Raw genomic sequence first — 20642 nt, forward strand, 5'->3', positions numbered from 1 at the left:
ATGTTCATTTTGAGTGCTAGTGGTCAAGGGTAACTCTTTTCAAATTGATCTTACGTACGATTGAGTGCGTTTGTTTATTCGCGACATAAGCGATTTACGTGAATAACGTCTGAACTACACATAGAGTTGATAATTTTTTTGGTAAATATTGTTCAGGACATTGATATGTTCATTTTGAGTGCTAGTGGTCAAGGGTACCTCTTTTCAAATTGATCTTACGTACGATTGAGTGCGTTTGTTTATTCGCGACATAAGCGATTTACGTGAATAACTTCTGAACTACACATAGAGTTGATTTTTTTTTGGTAAATATTGTTCAGGACATTGATATGTTCATTTTGAGTACTAGTGGTCAAGGGTACCTCTTTTCAAATTGATCTTACGTACGATTGAGTGCGTTTGTTTATTCGCGACATAAGCGATTTACGTGAATAACTTCTGAACTACACATAGAGTTGATATTTTTTGGGGTAAATATTGTTCAGGACATTGATATGTTCATTTTGAGTACTAGTGGTCAAGGGTACCTCTTTTCAAATTGAACTTACGTACGATTGAGTGCGTTTGTTTATTTGCGATATTAGCGATTTACGTGAATAACTTCTGAACTACACATAGAGTTGATATTTTTTTTGGTAAATATTGTTCAAGACATTGATCTGGTCATTTTGAGTACTAGTGGTCAAGGGTACCTCTTTTCAAATTGAACTTACGTACGATTGAGTGCGTTTGTTTATTCGCGACATAAGTGATTTACGTGAATAACTTCTGAACTACACATAGAGTTGATGTTTTGGGGTAAATATTGTTCAGGACATTGATATGTTCATTTTGAGTACTAGTGGTCAATGGTACCTGTTTTCAAATTGAACTTACGTACGATTGAGTGCGTTTGTTTATTCGCGACATAAGCAATTTACGTGAATAACTTCTGAACTACACATAGAGTTGATAATTTTTTTGGTAAATATTGTTCAGGACATTGATATGTTCATTTTGAGTACTAGTGGTCAAGGGTACCTGTTTTCAAATTGAACTTACGTACGATTGAGTGCGTTTGTTTATTCGCGACATAAGCGATTTACGTGAATAACTTCTGAACTACACATAGAGTTGATAATTTTTTTGGTAAATATTGTTCAGGAGATTGATATGTTCATTTTGAGTACTAGTGGTCAAGGGTACCTGTTTTCAAATTGAACTTACGTACGATTGAGTGCGTTTGTTTATTCGCGACATAAGCGATTTACGTGAATAACTTCTGAACTACACATATAGTTGATATTTTTTGGGGTAAATATTGTCCAGGACATTGATATGTTCATTTTGAGTACTAGTGGTCAAGGGTACCTCTTTTCAAATTGATCTTACGTACGATTGAGTGCGTTTGTTTATTCGCGACATAAGCGATTTACGTGAATAACTTCTGAACTACACATAGAGTTGATAATTTTTTTGGTAAATATTGTTCAGGACATTGATATGTTCATTTTGAGTAGTAGTGGTCAAGGGTACCTCTTTTCAAATTGAACTTACGTACGATTGAGTGCGTTTGTTTATTCGCGGCATAAGCTATTTACATGAATAACTTCTGAACTACACATAGAGTTGATATTTTTTGGGGTAAATATTGTTCAGGACATTGATATGTTCATTTTGAGTACTAGTGGTTAAGGGTACCTCTTTTCAAATTGAACTTACGTACGATTAAGTGCGTTTGTTTATTCGCCACATAAGCGATTTACGTGAATAACTTCTGAACTGCACATAGAGTTGATATTTTTTGGGGTAAATATTGTTCAGGACATTGATATGTTCATTTTGAGTAGTAGTGGTCAAGGGTACCTCTTTTCAAATTGAACTTACGTACGATTAAGTGCGTTTGTTTATTCGCGACATAAGCGATTTACGTGAATAACTTCTGAACTGCACATAGAGTGGATAATTTTTTTGGTAAATGTTGTTCAGGACATTGATATGTTCATTTTGAGTACTAGTGGTCAAGGGTACCTCTTTTCAAATTGAACTTACGTACGATTGAGTGCGTTTATGTGCGACATAAGCGATTTATGTGAATAACCCAGGACCACAAGTAGTCAAAATAAACGTCTCAAAGTCCTGATCAAAATTTTACCCAAACAATATCCACTCTATGTATAATTCACCATGCATGGAAAATCGAATAGCTAACTAATATCTAATAGCTAACTGCAGACTAACTTGAATCTGGTAAGTGTATGCGATATTCCAGGTGTTGGCTCTCATGTGTGGATTTTAAGTTTATCAGCTGGATCATCTGTGGTTTTTGTATTAGCATTTTCTTGTGAGCCGCCTGTACTACCAGAATAAAAGTAACTTGTCCAACATTGGATCTTATCTTACAGCTGCAGTTTTATTTTTCTACAGGGTTTTGGTAGAAGAGTGTGTGATTTCTCAGAAGAATTTGTTCTTTAAAGGGAACCTGTCACCCCCAAAATCGAAGGTGAGCTAAGCCCACCAGCATCAGGGGCTTATCTACAGCATTCTGTAATGCTGTAGATATGCCCCCGATGTATCCTGAAAGATGAGAATAAGAGGTTATATTTTACTCACTCAGGGGCGGTCCTGGTACGATGGGCGTCGCGGTCCGGGGCCTCCCATCTTCTTACGATGACGTCCTCTTCTTGTCTTCACGCTGCGGCGCAGGCATACTTTGTCTGCCCAAAGTACTGCAGTGCGCAGGCGCCAGGAAAGGTCAGAGAGGCCCAGCGCCTGTGCACTACAGTACTTTGCTCTGCCCTCAACAGGGCAGACAAAGTACGCCTGCGCCGGAGCCGCAGTGTGAAGACAAGAAGGGGACGTCATCCCATGAAGATGGGAGGCCCCAGACCGCGACGCCCATCGGATCGCCCCTGGGTGATAATCTAACCTCTTTTTCTGATCTTTCAGGTTACATCAGGGGCTTACTACAGCATTGCAGAATGCTGTAGATAAGCCACCGATGCTGGTGGGCTCAGCTCACCTTCGATTTTGGGGGTGACAGGTTCCCTGTAAAGGTTCAAAACGCTTTTTATGTAATTTAGGGGGCCATATATAACTGGAACGCTTTATTTGTATATAATTTTACAGTGATATGAGTGATTGAAGGACTGGCCTGTAATTATGGCAGGAAAATAGATGGTGGCATCTATATACAACCCAATTTTATTTTTTATCAGTAGCATAGTTCATTAGTCAGCTTAAAGTTGCTAGGAGGTTACCATCAGTACCCTCATAATCTGCCACTAGACAAGCTAAAATCTTTGCGTTTTTTTTTTTATCCACATAACTGTTTAGGAAGACTCAGACCAGAGCTGCCAAATTGTGGACATTACCTGGGTCCTGCCTTACGGTCACATGCACACTAATGATGAGCGAATGTGCTGGGATAAGCTGTTATCCGAGCATGCTCTGGTGCTAGCTGAGTGTCTTTGGCGTACTCGAAAAATATGTTTGAGTCCCCACAGCTGTTTGACAGGTGCAACACCTGCAGGGTTTGCTAACAAACAGGCAATCCTTGCATGTGTTGCTGTTGTCATGGAGTCGCGGGCACTCAAACATATTTTTCGGGTACGCCGAAGATACCCGAGCATGCTTGGATAACACCTTCTCCGAGCACATTCACTCATCACTAGTGCACAATTGTGCACTTAGAATTTGTTTTTACTCATTCTTCAGTACGGCATTTGTGAATTAATCCTAATTACGAGATGATATAGAATTGCGACATAAGAGTATTTGATAAAAGGCCAATTTTATTTATTGCTTTTTCTTTTAAGAAATTTTTTTTTTCTGAAACGTCTGTTTTAGTGCATACAGTTAAAGTATTTATTGGATCTGAAAGAACAAAAGTCATGTGTTAGCTATTATATGTTACGCTCTCCTGGGTTTCATACATCTTTATTTTCTGCTCCTTTATAACCTGGACTATTACTATTTGTAGTTTCTTCCATGTTTTGTTCTCAGCTAAGTTACCAGTTGCATGCAAAGCAGTGAAATAAGAGTTCTACATTCCTCAATAATTGTCAGAGGAGGCAACCATGGACAAATTCTAATATTCCTAACCTGATTATGTCCTTCAGAAATGATCTTGGGGTTGTCAGTTGCAGCAAAGGGAGGAAAACGAGGGTTGGCTGGCCATATAGGTATTTTTTTTTACCCGAGTGGCACAGTGGTTCTGAATTTTTGTTTCATTTTCTGGAATTCTCTAGCCTGGCATGCTAAGCAGAAGTGTACATGGCCTTTTGTTTAGAAAGTTATGGGAGAATTGCTATTTCCCAGCTCCACCATTTATGAAGTTGCCTTTATTTCAATCTTGTAGTCTAAATGACATCCCAGTTGATCACTTGGCAAAGGTTAAGCTATGGAGTTAAACTGTCTATTAGTTGTTTTCTGTCTTTACACATGTCTAAAACCTGCCACACTCATTAGATTTGTTTTGGCCGAATGATCCTTCGACCAATGGCCTACTCGGTAATCTGTCCCATACACTGGAGCGTTCCTTCGGATGAGAGCTCCTACATCCTATGTGAGAGAGATGCCGACAAACATCTGTATTGGCGGCTCATATCTGGGAGGACAAAGCTCTCGTCAGTCCTAAATCAGACAAGACCGATTGACATCTACTTTGACAATAAGTCGGCTGGCGCCCTCATGTTCATTTGACTGTCAGCTGAATCCATCGTTATCGGTGGGTTCAGACTAAATAATTCTAATGTCTAAGGTGGGGCCTTTATAGTCTGTCTTATTTTAATTTTTGATTATTATCGCATCACTTAAATGACTAGGCTCCATTTAGATGAGCAGTTAATAGAATAACAAGCATACATAAAACATTCCCAATTCTTAATTATCAGATTATCTGAACAAGCGAGACCGATTGAATGAATGTTCATATTTAAGTTAGCCTGAAAAAATATCATTATTCTTTGCAGCACATCTGCCCATGTAAACAGGTGACGTGCTGCCGATTAGATAATATTTTATGCAAACGTTCACGCTTATTCTGTATGCATAGAAGTGTGGTTGGCCGTTCTAAACAGGACATTATATGAGGGATGATTGAGTGCTATGTAGCTGATCAGCAGAACAGCTGTCTAATCTCGGCATTCTTCTCTGTTCAGGACGGCAATGCCCCTAAGTGTCCTGGCTTTCTGGACGGTGGGGGCTCCTGAATGATTGATAGTTTGGGATCCACAAGATGGCGGTTCTTTTTGCCCTCCGTTGCTGCATGCGAAGGCAGCCTTATCCCTGCAGCACTGGAGTAGAGCAGGGGCACTATGGCTGGCCAAATCAAGCCATCCTGACCGCTTCAACAAGTCTTTTGTGAGATAAGTGTAATACCAGATAGTTACTGTTAGCTTCACAGCCACGCTCACGAGCTCTATTGCAAAGAGCTTTGTAAGTACTGCACTTCTTGACTAGTTGATCACCGCTGATAGTCTGCAGGGGTGGCCGGCACCCCTGGCAACGAGGAAGTGCAGTAATCTACAAAATCAAAAATCCCTCTGTTTTTCAAAACTTAAAGGATGTTTAACCCCTTAGTGACCGAGCCAAATTTTTGAAATCTGACCAGTGTCACTTTATGTGGTAATAACTCTGCAACGCTTTAACAAATCCCAGTGATTTTGAGATTGTTTTTTCGTGACACATTATACTTTATGATAATGGTAAATTTAGTTCAACATTTTTTGTGTTTATTTATAAAAAATATCAAAAATTTGAGAAAAATGTTAAAAAATTAGCAATTTTCTAAATTTGAATGATTATCCCTTTAATCCAGATAGTCATACAACAGCAAACCATTAATAAATAACATTTCCCACATGTCGGCTTTACATCAGGACCATTTGTAAAATGTTATTTTATTTTGTTAGCATTTTAGGAGGTTTAAAAATGTAGCAGCAATTTTTCATTTTTTCAAAGAAATTTACAAAATTTATTTTTTTAGGGACTTATCCATGTTTGAAGTGACTTTAGGAGTCCCATATATTGGTAAACCCACAAACGTGATACCATTTTAAAAACAGCACCCCTAAACATATTGAAAACTGCTGTCAGGTAGTTTATTAACCCTTCAGGTGCTTTACAGGAATTAATGCAAAGTGGTATGACAGAAACGAAAATGTGTATTTTTACCACCTAAATGTTGCTAACTTCTGAACAGATTACTACAGCCGTCAGACTCTAAGGCCACTATTTGGTCATGAATTGCCATGGCAAACATCAGGACAACAAAATCATGATCTGAGGGCACCAATTGGGACAAAGAAGAAGCCCCCACACTCTGTTAACCATTTATAATGATGTAGTCACTATTGACAGCAGCATCTAAGGGGTTAAACAGATTTAGACGGTGCAAATACTGATCGTGGCTGGTACAGCAAGTTGTCAGCTATAGTGGACAGCCGACAGATGCTGGATTGTCATCTGTATGGGGAGGCTATTCTCTTATATCTCAGGTCAGTTAAAAGACGTATTGGCGGTCATTAAGGGGTTAATAAGAAGTAAGGACTTTGTAGTTTTATCTATTTAAGGAACTTGAAAATAAGCCTTAAACTTTGTATATTCTTATTAATTGCCATTTCTTCCACCTTTTTAGACCAGGAAGTTGGATGTGTATTTTGAATATGAAGAGAAGTTGATGAGCAAATCTACTTTGGATAAGTCTCTTTTAGACGTCATCTCTGACCCCGATGGTAAGTTTTATGTGTTTTTATTTATTTCGGGACCAATACTAAGGAACAGTTTAATCTTACGAGAAACGTCAGTAGGAGTTATACGCTGCTAGTTTTTTATTTGTTCCTAATCCTCAACCCACTTTTCAGGCCTTGGCTTTTAAAGATGCCACACTCAACACCTTGTTGATTACCCATTTCTGGCCTCACGGTATACCTTTAGGAAGCTGCTGGCAGAGAGCGCACCACACACCTCTATGCATGGCACTGGTTCATTAATCTGACTTCATATATGTGTGTTTTACCACCAACACCTCTTTACACTAAATATTCAAACATTTTTTCCTTGTAATACTTTTGCTATAATATGGAACGAAGAGAAATTGGTGGTCATATTTTGCTCTGGAAATGTTTGCTTTTAGCACATACAGTATAGTACTATAGAGTGAATTTATTAAAACTGCTGATGCATATGCCAGTTTTGATCAAAATTCATGTGTAGTAACATGCACTAAATTCATTAAGCTCCAAGTGAAATTGCCACGTCTTTAGGTTGCCCATGCACCATAATCGTAAACCTACTTAAAGGAAACCTGTCACCAGGTTTAGCCCTTATGAGATATGGCCACCTCCTTTCAAGGCTTGTATACAGCATTCTATAATGCTGTATATAAGCCCCCGATCCGACCTGTAAGAGAAGAAAAATAACTTTTATTATACTCACCTGGGGACGATCCGGTCCGAGGTGTGTCGCTCTTCTTGGTTCAGCGCCTCCCATCTTCTTGCGATGCCGTCCTCCTGCTTGCTTTACACAGGCTCCCCGGCATGGCGCTCCTGTGCAGCAAAGTCCTCAACAGGGCAGAGAAGTACGCCTGTGCAGGAGCGTAATTTCAGGGATCCTGTGTGGATAACACAGTGACTCGTCATCCACATAACGCAAGCAGGAGGGTGGCGATCATAAGAAGATGGGAGGTGCCAGACCAAGACCAGCGACATCCATCGGACCGGACCGCCCCCAGGTGAGTATAACAATAGTTATTTTTCTTCTCTTCCAGGAAGGATAGGCGGTTTATACACAGCATTATAGAATGCTGTAGATAAGCCCTGAAAGCGGGTGGCCATAACTCGTATCTGCCAAACCTGGTGACACGTTCCCTTTAATCTATGAGATACTTTTTGGCATGCGTTATATTGAATTTGTAGGGCTCTGATTGACCATCCCTACTTCTGCTAAGCCCTGCTTACTTGTTGTAAAAGTAACCGGGCTGGCATAAAAACGGCAATAGTCGTGAAATTGTTGCAGACAAATTTGCCACATTAATGCATCAGAAAATGATACATGATGAATTCTCACCCCTATACTTCCAGGTGGCACTTTTACAATTCATCATCGAATTGTATCTGACATGGTTGCAATTAAATGTCACCTAGTTTCCAAACATTGATCTAAATGGCAATATGCCATTGCTCCATCCTGATTTATTTTTTTTTTTACAGCATGTAGGATTGAAATTAGGATTCAACAGGATGCAAAAATAATGCAGATTCCTTTTTTATCCTGTTGAAGAACATGATCCGGATGGATTGTAATTACCACTCATTATAAGGCGGATCACCGCCAATACAGTGGCAATGAAAACCTCAAAAGACACAATTAACATTGTCTCACTAGCAAAAAAGTCACATCCCTTATTAAAATATAAGACGCTGTAAAAAGGGTTGTTTTCATAAGGGAAAGTTTTGGAGCTTTTAACACTGGTGATTTTTGTTCTATAACGAACTTGGTCATTGTTTTTTCTTCGCCTTACATGATTGCTATGTTGTAAAATTTTATTCGTGTCGCTAGAATGTTTGCATATACCAATGCATTTACTACCAGGGATCGTATTGTATACAGTTTAAGCAGATTATTGTCACTATATAAATTTGGAATTACCGTATATTTGTTTTTGTTAACGTTAAAAAAGGTTTCTCTTATCCAGCTAACAAAGCTCTGTTAACAGATCTGCCCTGAGGTCCTTGTTTTTACAGAGAACCTTTCTCCAAATGTTTCATGTTGAACTAGACATATGTTGTAATAGTGGTTGCAGAACAGAATTAAACTTTTTTTTATTTTACCTCTTGGTTGCAGAGATATTAGCAATCATAATATTTGGCCCCTAATTAGTAAGTTTTTAAAGTCATGCTAGGTGTTATCAGACAGGTTTCACTGGAAACGTGCAATTCTCCTTGTGTGATGCTGACCTATCATAAACAGGCACCAACACTCAAAAGCCAAAAAGCCACCAACATAGCTTAGAGCAGATTTCTTAGTGTGTAAGATGTATGACAGACCGGATCTCCTGGTTTAATTTTGCAAGATCTATAACAGCAGCTTGTCAGGAGCTGAGTGGGAGGGAGGTGAGCAGATAACCGCTGTATAGAAATCAATTGGCTGGAGAAAGGTGACTGAGATGTTAGCAGTTAACTCCTCTCCTAGAATGTAACTATGGCGCACACTCAGCCTGGATCTGAGCAGGAAATAATGTCATAGAAACCAGCGGCACACTATGAAAGATAAAAGCTCTCATTGCAGGAGAATGATAGCAGATAACAAAACAAATTAATTGCAAACTTGCTTATTTTCAAGCTGTGTAATTACAGCAGTAATAGAGAATACTCCTTTAAAGCAGCTATTTCAATGTATAATTATTGGAATATTGATATTCATTGATTTGTACCTATTTTTAATGAGGTCAGAAAGTCTAGTTTATAGTATGCTTAGTGTGGCCAGAAGAAGCCTCATTTTCATTAACGCATTTTATTTATTTATATGCTTCCCGTCTGGTATAAGATGCCAGGAAATGCTTGGCACCGATCCGTCCAGTGCTCCTGAAAACTGACAAACATCATTAGCACTTCCAAGCCGTGACCCTCATGGCAAGTCTCGCTGCTTTGGTCTCTGGGACATTAATATTCACTCCTGCCTTTTCATACATGCCTTCTTCAGAAAGGCGCCCTTGGTACAGATTGCACTTTTAGGGACACTTTGAACAGCAATATTGTATTGATCTGGCCTTAATAGGAGTATCCATACTTACATTTACTATTAAAAAACACACTTCTTTCTTGCTTATTTTGGGACTAGAGAGATTAATAAGTGCAGATTTTTTTTAATTAATAACTTGTTTCTTTCTGCATTTGGTAAAAAAAATGTAGTATGCATTTATTGTGGTGGTTGAATATTAGATTTTTTTGTCTTTTTTTTTAGTTCTATAAGGGTATGTGCCGACATTCAGGATTTCTTGCAGAAATTTCCTGAAAAAAAACCTGACATTTCTGCCAGAAATCCACATGCGTTTTTTTCCGTGTTTTTTGTGCGTTTTTTCCCAATGCATTAAATAACGGGAAAAACGCTAAAAAATCCGCAAAACTAATGAACACGCTGCTTTTTTTTTACCGTGATGCGTTTTTTTCTTGGAAAAAAAACGCATCATGTGCACAAAAATTGCAGAATACATGATAGGATGATGCATGATAGGATGCATATGTATGCGTTTTTATCTCGAAAAAACGTGAACGTGTGCACATAGCCTTATTACCACTCTGCTATCCAGAACATGAAGCACCAATCACCCTATCACCCTATTCTTGTGGATTCACTCATACTTTTGTTAATTGTGATTGACATAATTATTAGTGATGAGCGAATATACTTGTTACTCGAGATTTCTCGAGCACGCTCAGGTGACCTCCGAGTATTTTTTAGTGCTCGGAGATTGTTTTTATTGCCGCAGCTGAATGATTTACATCTGTTAGCCAGCTTAAGTACATGTGGGGATTCCCTAGCAGCCAGGCAACCCCCACATTTACTTATGCTGGCTAACAGATGTAAATCATTCAGCTGAAGCGCTGAAAACTAAATCTCTAAGTACTTACAAATACTCGTAGGCACCCGAGCGTGCTCGAGAAATCTCGAGTACCGAGTATACTCGCTCATCACTAATAATTATAACTTTTTTTTACTAAATAATGTTATTCTGATAATGATATTTGGTCATTATATTTGCAAGCCATATTAGTATTATTATTTATTTATACAGCACCGTTGATTCCATGGTGCTGTACATGGGGAGGTGTTACATATAATATACAGATATCACTGTGTTACAGTAAGTTAACTAACAATGATTGATTGGTACAGAGGGAAGAGGATCCTGCCTTTGCAGACTTACAGTCTACAGGATGGCATGTGTTTTGTATTAGCTCCAAGGTGAATAAGATTATACTGGTAATGGGCACAACTCAGGTTAAAAGGGTTTTCGCAGCATGTGCTTTATGTAACTCTGCTGGGTGTGGACCCACTGCGCCAATGGCGGAGTTAACCTGGAGGGGTGTAACTGACTACAGGGTATTCACTAGAGCCTCTGAAGGTAAGGACAGGCATTGCCACCGATATTCACCAGGTACAACTCCAGGCAGGGCCGGCTCCAGGTTTTCATGGGCCACGGTAGAAAGAGTCTCAGTGGCCCCTCCACCACATACCACAATTCATGATGCACAGAGACGGCAGAGAAATATACGTATAGTACAATGCCAAAGATTTCACTTCTTACATTACATGAGTAATAACTATTGTACAATAGGTCAGAAACTGGACACTATAGTCCTCCATACAGTATCATGAGCTCCTCATAATCCTTCATACAGAATAATAAACCCCATATATTGCTCCATACAGAATAATTGACCCCATATAATGCTCCATGCAGTATAGTGAGCCCCATATATTGCTTCATACTCAATAATGTACCCCATATAATGTTCCATACAGTATATAATAGACCCCATATATTTCTCCATACAGTATAATGGACACCATATAATGCTCCATATAGAATAATGAGCCCCATATATTGCTCCATACATAATGGGTCCCATATAATGTTCCATACAGTATATGATGGGCTACATATTATGCTCCAGTTTATGATCCAGTATATGATGGGCCCAATATATTGCTCCATATATAATGGACTCCATATAATGCTCCATACAGTATAGGATGGGCCCCATATATTGCTCCATACAGTATGAGTCCCATATAATGCTCCATACAGTATATGATGAGCCCCTTATATTGTTCCATACAGAATGGGTCCCATATAATGCTCCGTACAGAATAGTTCCCATATAATGTTGCTCCATATATAATGGGCCCCATATGATGCTCCATATATAATAGACCCCATATGATGCTCCATATATACAATGGGCCCCATATTATGTGGGCCCACTCTCGGGCTTCCATCGGGCCCCCATAATGCGCTGGTGTCCCCGACAGCGAGTGGGCCCCCTGCCTGCTCAGGGCCCTGGCACTTGCCCTGGTCTGCAGCAGCTGACCATAGGGTCAGTGGCACTGGTACAAGGTACAGAAGGGTGAGACAGAGGCATAGTCAGACGTTCCGAGGTCGGGGCCGGCAGCACAGGATCAGTAAACATAGCTGTGGTCAGGAACGGAGAGGTCCTACAGGACAAGTAAACAAGCGAAGTCATTAACGGGACACAGAATATGGTGGAATGCATAAACGGGTGCTATCAGGACAGGAACCAACATTCGGGCAAGGAGTGGTAGTCAGAGCTGCCTAATAAAGGCCCTGCTAGATAGGCTGTGAAACCTAATCTCTGTAGGACACAGCAGGGTGAAATTCCTGCAGAGACAGGTCATGCCTCCATAAAGCTAAATAAATACCAGAATCAGATTTAGCAGTGCTGCAAGAGGCAGACTCAGTGAAGTTGCCTGACGTGGGGGAAAATAGCACAGTGAGTAGAGGGGCGCTGTGGAGGCATGAACGTTACCGCCGTGACACTTTACAATATTTTATTAAAATGATCTTGCTCCTATCTTGTTAATGGAAAACAGCAGCTTTCATGTGAGTGGCCTATTCATGGGTAGATATGGTTCCTGTGTCTGTTTTATTCCCGAAGCACATTTTTTGGTGGGATTATCGCAATCCAGAGAGCCTGGTGTCGGAAGGAACTTCTCATTACTCAGAGGTTAATTGACATTTCACATAATTGCTGACATTTGTTTGGTAAAACACATTTTGACTTAAGGGCTAGTTATTATATTCGGTAGGGAGATAAAAGCAAGGATAATCTGTTATTTCCCCCCATAATGGAAACACATTAGGAGAGGAAGCTGAATTTAAGTGTATCTGTTTAGGTAATGCACCATTGTCATGTCTTGGAAATAATTACTGAATACTTGACCTGCTGTTTTAGAAAAGTGTATTACTTAGAGCTAAAGGAAATCTTTCATTCCCTAGCCCCCTATAAACATTGTACTTGTAGTGTATGTATAATAAATTTATTTTTATGTAAAAAAAAAATGTTGTATTTGATATGTAAATGAAGGGTTCTCGGTGCACCCTTGACGTGGCCAAGGAGCCGAGTGCATCGTTCCATCCCCCAGTTCGAATCTGCTCCATATCCCCTTATATTGATCGACAACTTGTTCAGTCATTAAAGGTCTTTCAGGCGTGATCATTAGGACGTTAAAATGCAATAAAAGAATAAAACACATAGACACTTCAGGGTTTTATGTACTAAAAACTTAGAAAAAGTGACCTTTTTGAAATATGTCCAAGACGGATCAGCCGCGTAGCTGGTGTAAACAGAAGCCAAGGACCCCAATGACTATTATATGTCCGGCTGAGTTTCATCATGTGTCAGTGGTAACGTAACCCAGACCTACCCCATAATAATCGGGCCTCCTCTGCTTCTCTTTGTACCAGTTCTGCGGCTGATCCATGTTGAACATGAATATTCTGTTCTTAAAACTGAACAGAATTTCCAAATACAGCTGTGAAAGCAGCCGAATATTGTCAACTAGATGGTGGCCCGATTCTAACGCATCGGGGATTCTAGAATATGTATGTATATAGCAGCCACATAGTATATAGCACAGGCCATGACATATTCTTGAATACCCGATGCATTAATACAGGCCACGCAGTATAAAACAGTGGCCACACAGTATATAGCACAGGCCAAACAGTATATAACACAGCCCACGCAGTATATAACATTGCCCACATAGTATATAACACTGGCCACGTAGTATATAACAGCCATGCAGTATATAACGCAGCCCACACAGTATATAACACTGCCCACATAGTATATAACACTGCCCACGTAGTATATAGCAGCCATGCAGTGCTGCCACTAGAAATTTCGGGGCCCCATACTGGCAAAATTTTCGGGGCCCCCTTGAGACTCCGCCCAGGCTCCACCCCAGCCCCACCTCCACCCCTCGAACTGTCCACAGTCCCACCGCTCTCTCTTGGAAAAACTCCACTTCTCACCTATCAGACATTAACAGTTCCCATCACCAGATCACACATATAGCCAGCAGCTTTTGTTTTGGCCAAAAGATTTTTTAAGCCACCACCATAACACGTGTTACAGAACCCCCAGCACCAAGAATATGTTATGCAGTATATATTATGTATAATAGGTTCCATGTGAAATGCATCAGTCCACAGGCTGCGCCTCTGGTCAACAAGATATTCTCCTTCTGACCTCCCCCACCTTTGTAATTCCCACAGTAAATATCAGCAGGCTCCGGCCCCCTGCGGCTATTGTAATGTATGTCTGGCCTGCTTTTTCTATTGGCCTGCCCTGTGTATCTGTGTTATATATTCTGTGTGCTGTAAATAAAGTGTGTTCTTTTAGACTGGAAATACGTGGAGTAGCAGTCAGCTTTTATATGCTCTCACGTAATCAAGGAATTCCAGCCAGCGTCCTTCATTCAGAATCCAGCAAAAGCAGAGTGGACCTCCTGAAACACAGGGTGGTACTGAAAGAGGTACCCCAGCTTGGTAGACCCCCGTTACACTGGTGGCAGACAGCGGGATGTGATACCCCGTCTACAGGAGGAAAGGAATGAATGGAAGACAACTACCAGAAGTTAAAGAGGACTACATTAAAAGATCTGGTGGAAGCCCGAGGGTTAATCGCCAGCAACAAAACAAAAGCGGATTTGATAGCAGCCATCATGGAACACGACAGTGCAGCGCCCCCCAATGTGAACGTGGAGGAGACCGAACTCCAGAGGGAGGTAAAGAACAGACTGGCGTTCTATGGCCCAAACCCTGCAGTAGAGATCATACGAGAGGTGATGGCTGATGTGCGTACTGATCTGAAGGAAGAGATGGCCGAGCGGACCAGGATAGAGCTAACCAAGATGGAGATGGCAGAGCGGACCAAAGTGGAGCTGGCCAAGATGGAGATGGCAGAGCGGAGAGAGGAGAGTCAGCGAGCAAGGGGAGCTCTGGCCTCCGCCCAGGTACCTTCAACAGTAAGCCACAAAAGATCCAGTATAATGCCTTCCGACAGTTGGGGGAGGCAGAGGAAGACATTGATGGCTTTCTGCAGGACTTTGAGCGGCAGTGTGCCCTTCATCAAGTGAAGCCTGAGGAACGGGTTCAGATTCTGGCCAGCAAGCTGACAGGCCGGGTAGCGGACGCCTATCGCACAGTACCTGATGAGGACTGTATGGACTATGAGCGGATCAAAGAAGTGATCGTGGCCCGGTATGCGCTGACACCAGAGGCATACCGCCAAAAGTTCCGCGGACTTATAAAACGAGTAACCGATACCCACGCTGAATGGGCCTGTAAATTACGGCGGTCACTACTACAGTGGGTACAAGGGAGCCAAGCAACCACTAAGGAGGACGTCCTCCAGCTCTTCTTGTTAGAATGATTCTTTAATGGAGTAAACCCCGAGACATAGGAATGGCTTCGGGACAGGCGGCCAATGACTCTTGAGGAAGCCGCTTGTCTGGCCAATGAACATCATCACGCCAGGAGGCCTCAGTTGTCCGGATCAAAGATGGTCACTAGGGGTCCGCCCATGGACCTGGAGGGCCCCAAACCACCGGAGATTGTAGGGGGACCAGCTAGAAACCCGGCCTACCACAGTTCCCCTGGGGCTCGATGCCACACCTTCCGTCAGCTGGGCCACCTGCAAAGACAATGTCCCAACCGGACTCAGCATACCCAGTGGCCAAAGGCGGGAACAGCTACCTTCCGCCGGGCCGCGAAGCTGACCCGGCATTGGGGCTATAGGGGCTACAACTAACCAAGGGGTGGAAGACATGGAGGAAGTGCTGCATGAAGTAGACCCCGTGCAGGCAGCCCGGGCAGATAATCGACAACAGCATCGACAGGTCGTGTTGGGTTAATGGGAAACGCATGCAGGGACTAGGAGATTCCGGAGCAACTTTGACCATTGTGAAGCCTCATCTCGTCCGGGTCCAAGAGAAGACAAACCGGACAGTGGCAGTCCGTGTAGCAGGGGGAGCCATACATCGACTGCCCACTGCCAGGATTCACCTGAACTGGCGAGTTGGGGATGGCCTTGTTGAGGTCGGCTTGATGGAGGATTTGCCTGCAGACGTTTTGCTGGGAAATGACTTGGGGCCCATGTTGTCTGCCTTCTCGGTTGCCCCTCTGCCTGAGACATATCCTGTGACCACCCGGAGACCAGCTCGAGCTGCGGAGGCGGAATCACACTCAGGAGGCCCAGGTAAGACATCCCAGCCCTACACGTATTCCCATAGCCAGACACATTTCTTGGGCCACCCCAGATGAATTTAAGAGGGAGATACCTGAGGATCCTTCATTGGAGGGATATCGCGGGAAGGCACAGGAGGGGAGAGGGGTACTGGAAGGGGAACAGTTTATATGGAAGCAGGGACTCCTCTACCGGATCACAGAGCAGCACCACACAGGGACGAGCCCCACTATAAAACGACAGCTGGTAGTTCCCAAGAAGTATAGGCAGGAGTTACTGCGAATCTCTCATGACATACCCTTGGCCGGGCACTTTGGCGTCAGTCACACCAGGCATCGTCTGACACAAAACTTCTTTTGGCCGGGGGTAACCTATGATGTTCGTCAATACTGCCAGACCTGTGACAGTTGCCAGCGCATTGGCAAGAGGGGAGATCGGTGCACGGCCAAATTATGCCCCCTCCCCATTGTGGAGGAACCATTTAGCCGAGTAGCGGTCGATCTGATAGGGCCGTTAGCCAAACCCATTCCGTCAGGGAAAAGGTATATATTGACAGTGGTAGATTATGCCACACAGTATCCAGAGGCGGTTGCGTTACCTAACATACTGGCAGAGACGGTGGCGGCTGCCCTGCTCCAGGTTTTCTCACGGGTTGGATTTCCCCTGGAGATTATCTCAGACCAGGGTACCCAGTTTACAGCAGAGGTGACCAACCAACTGTGGAAGTTGTGCGGCGTAAAGTCCATTAGAAGCGCCCCGTACCACCCGCAAACCAATGGGTTGTGTGAACGCTTTAACGGGACGTTAAAACAACTCATTGGGACTTTTACCAGGACCTACAGGGACTGGGAGAAATTCTTGCCTCACCTCCTGTTTGCCTATCGAGAGGTGCCCCAAGAATCCACGGGGTTCTCCCCATTCGAACTGGTATACGGGAGAAGGGTAAGGGGACCCCTAGACTTAGTGCTAGAACACTGGGAAGGGGAGGGCATCATAGAAGGGGTACCTATTGTACCCTATGTGCTGGAATTCTGGGACCGCCTACAGGAGCTGACCCAGGCTGTACGTGGGAACATTCAGGTGGCCCAGCGGCGCCAGTGCGTATGGTACGATCGGAGGGCCAGAGAGCGCACCTTGGAAATAGGGCAGAAGGTCCTGGTGTTAGAGCCCACTAGGCAGAACAAGTTCCAAGCTGCATGGAGGGGCCCTACCAGGTAGTGGGGAAAATAGCCGACACCACCTATAATGTCGCCGATTGTGACGACCCCAGGGTTATCCCCATGTTCCACGTGAATATGCTGAAGCCCTATCGGGAGCGCCCTGAAGAGGTAGTGGCCATCTGTGCACCTGAAGCAGAGGATTTAGCCGGACTTCCCTTGCCTGATGTCTTAGGGGAGAGGACTCAGTCTAAAACATGGGACCAGGTACACTGGGATGAAGACTTAGGTCCCTGGGAGAGACAGCAGGCGGAGGAGTTGAGGCAGCGACAGAGGATGTTTTTGGGGAAACCCGGGTACACTCACCTGGCACAACACAAGGTTGAGACACAGGATCAGACCCCCCCTGCGACAACCTCCCTTCCGCGTCCCTGAGTCTGTACGAGAAGGGATGCGACAAGTGATACAAGAGATGTTGCGTTTAGGGGTCGCCCCCAGAGGAAGAACATATCGAAACGCGCGTAGGGGTATATGCTGGTCTCGTGTGTGTGCATAGAGGTAATTATGGTCTTCTGTTTTACATCTTAGCTAGCCGAATATATGGTAGCATTGCCTGCATCTCTAGTCATTAGTGGTATATAGAGGCTTCATTATGGTAGCAAGTCTTGACGTATTATTAGTCCATACAAGCCTTATTGGCTGGCGTTCAAGTAAATTGTGCTAACACATTGATACGCTAATTGATTGAATGTCTTGCTTCAAGCTGACCTAGAGATTTATCATTCAAGCAACAACAACCAGGAATAAGTGATTTATATTTACCATACAGTACCCAAGAGGGGTTGTTGTTTAGCTTATATGCACCGCACTTTAAACCAGACATTGGTTCGGAGGTATTTTTTCCACATTTATGTGATTGTATTATATGGATGTTTTTATTCCTTTTTTGTATAAATAAAATATATATTTTGAACTATACATTGTTTGTGGTCTGGTTATATCATCTGGCAGGCCCTGTGTGTTTATCATTGTGCTCAATGTGTTCTGCTAAATAAATTGGACTAATATGTATAAACACCATCGATCTATGCAAAGGCTTCTGGCAGATTCCCCTTAGTCCTGATGCTATTCCCAAGTCGGCACTTGTCACCCCGTTTGGCTTATTCCAGTTTCGAGTTATGCCTTTCGGGATGAAGACTGCCCCGGCGACCTTCCAGAGGCTGGCTGACCGGCTTCTGGATGGTCTCCAGGACTATGCGTGTGCCTACCTGGATGACATCGCCATCTACAGTGCGACATGGGAAGAGCATCTAAATCACCTAGAGACAGTATTAGACAGGATCCACAAGGCCGGAATCACCCTGAACCCAAACAAGTGTCACGTGGGCAAAGCACAGGTTCAGTATTTAGGGCATTGGGTGGGAAGTGGGAAACAGAGACCAGAACCAGCCAAGATTGAGGCCATAGCCAAATGGCCCACCCCACGCACTAAAACCCAGGTCAAGGCGTTTCTAGGGACAGCGGGGTATTATAGGAAATTTGTTCCCAATTACAGCAGCGTGGCCAAGCCCCTCACTGATCTGACCCGTAAGAACCAACCTCGCCAGGTAACCTGGACCCCAGAGTGTGAGGAAGCCTTCCGCCAGCTGAAGGACGCCTTCACCAATACCCCTGTATTGGCTGCACCCGATCCGTTTCCTTGTTCACACAGACGCTTCTATGTTTGGATTGGGGGCAGTACTAAGCCAAGTCGGGCCGGATGGCCAAGAACACCCGGTAGCTTACCTGAGTCGGAAACTACTGCCCCGTGAAGTGAGCTATGCGGCCATCGAGAAGGAGTGCCTGGCAATAGTATGGGCACTCAAAAAGTTACAACCATATTTGTATGGACGACAGTTTTCCCTCCTAACGGACCATAATCCCCTAGTCTGGCTTAATCGGGTCTCCGGAGACCACGCCAGATTGCTGCGGTGGAGTTTAGCCCTACAACATCTGGACTTCACCATCCACTACAGGCCCGGCAAACAAAACGGTAATGCCGATGGACTAAGTCGACAAAAGGAACTTGTACCAACCCCATAAACTTCGGTCATCCCCAAACCGATCCGTTAAGGATCAGACTGTGTATGCAGATTGCGTCGCTGAAAAAGGGAGCCGTGTTACAGAACCCCCAGCACCAAGAATATGTTATGCAGTATATATTATGTATAATAGGTTCCATGTGAAATGCATCAGTCCACAGGCTGCGCCCCTGGTCAACAAGATATTCTCCTTCTGACCTCCCCCACCTTTGTAATTCCCACAGTAAATATCAGCAGGCTCCGGCCCCCTGCGGCTATTGTAATGTATGTCTGGCCTGCTTTTTCTATTGGCCTGCCCTGTGTATCTGTGTTATATATTCTGTGTGCTGTAAATAAAGTGTGTTCTTTTAGACTGGAAATACGTGGAGTAGCAGTCAGCTTTTATATGCTCTCACGTAATCAAGGAATTCCAGCCAGCGTCCTTCATTCAGAATCCAGCAAAAGCAGAGTGGACCTCCTGAAACACGGGGTGGTACTGAAAGAGGTACCCCAGCTTGGTAGATCCCGTTACAACACGGTAGACACTTTTGGGCGGGCCCTACTCTGCTGTAACCTACTAAATATTTGTTAAAATATGCAATGCAATTTAGGTATATTTTTATTTATTTTTCAATTTTTAAAATGACCAATAATATCACATACAGGGAACAAATACAACACCATGACCAGACCACATATTACCACCAGTGACCGAATAATATCACATACAAGGAACAAATACCACCGCACCTTGACCAGACCACATATTACCACCACAAAGTGACCGAATAATATCATATACAAGGAACAAATACCACCTCACCATGACCAGACCACATATTACCACCACATAGTGACTGAATACAATACTGATCAGTAATAAAAAAAAACAATACTAATATCACCATCAGTGCCATTATACACAGGAGATCTATACTTAGTATGCAGTGTCTGTGTACAGGTTATACAGTGATCACCGATGACATTGGACATAGGACCTCTGTATATAGTATACAGTGTATAGTGTCAGTGTATAGGTAACACACTGACTCACCAGTGACGTCTCTAGGTGAAGCCCTTCATCTTTCATCCAGCACAGACCGCCACCACTTCATCCAGCCAGGACTTGTCTATGCAGGAAATAACACAGCTATCTCGAGCTCCGC

The 20642-nt window shown here is 43.1% G+C and overlaps 1 protein-coding gene across 1 annotated transcript in view; it reads left to right on the top strand.

Moving 5' to 3' along the window:
• Window positions 1–20642, top strand: part of SCFD1 (sec1 family domain containing 1) — a 172256-nt gene that overhangs the window by 123034 nt on the left and 28580 nt on the right. Inside the window, exon 15 of the mRNA XM_069730265.1 lies at window positions 6620–6716. Within this exon, the coding sequence (XP_069586366.1) occupies window positions 6620–6716 (97 nt within the window). The remainder of the gene's footprint in view (window positions 1–6619; window positions 6717–20642) is intronic.

This window comes from Ranitomeya imitator, chromosome 1 (genome assembly GCF_032444005.1).
Source record: "Ranitomeya imitator isolate aRanImi1 chromosome 1, aRanImi1.pri, whole genome shotgun sequence".
Lineage (NCBI taxonomy): Eukaryota > Metazoa > Chordata > Amphibia > Anura > Dendrobatidae > Ranitomeya > Ranitomeya imitator.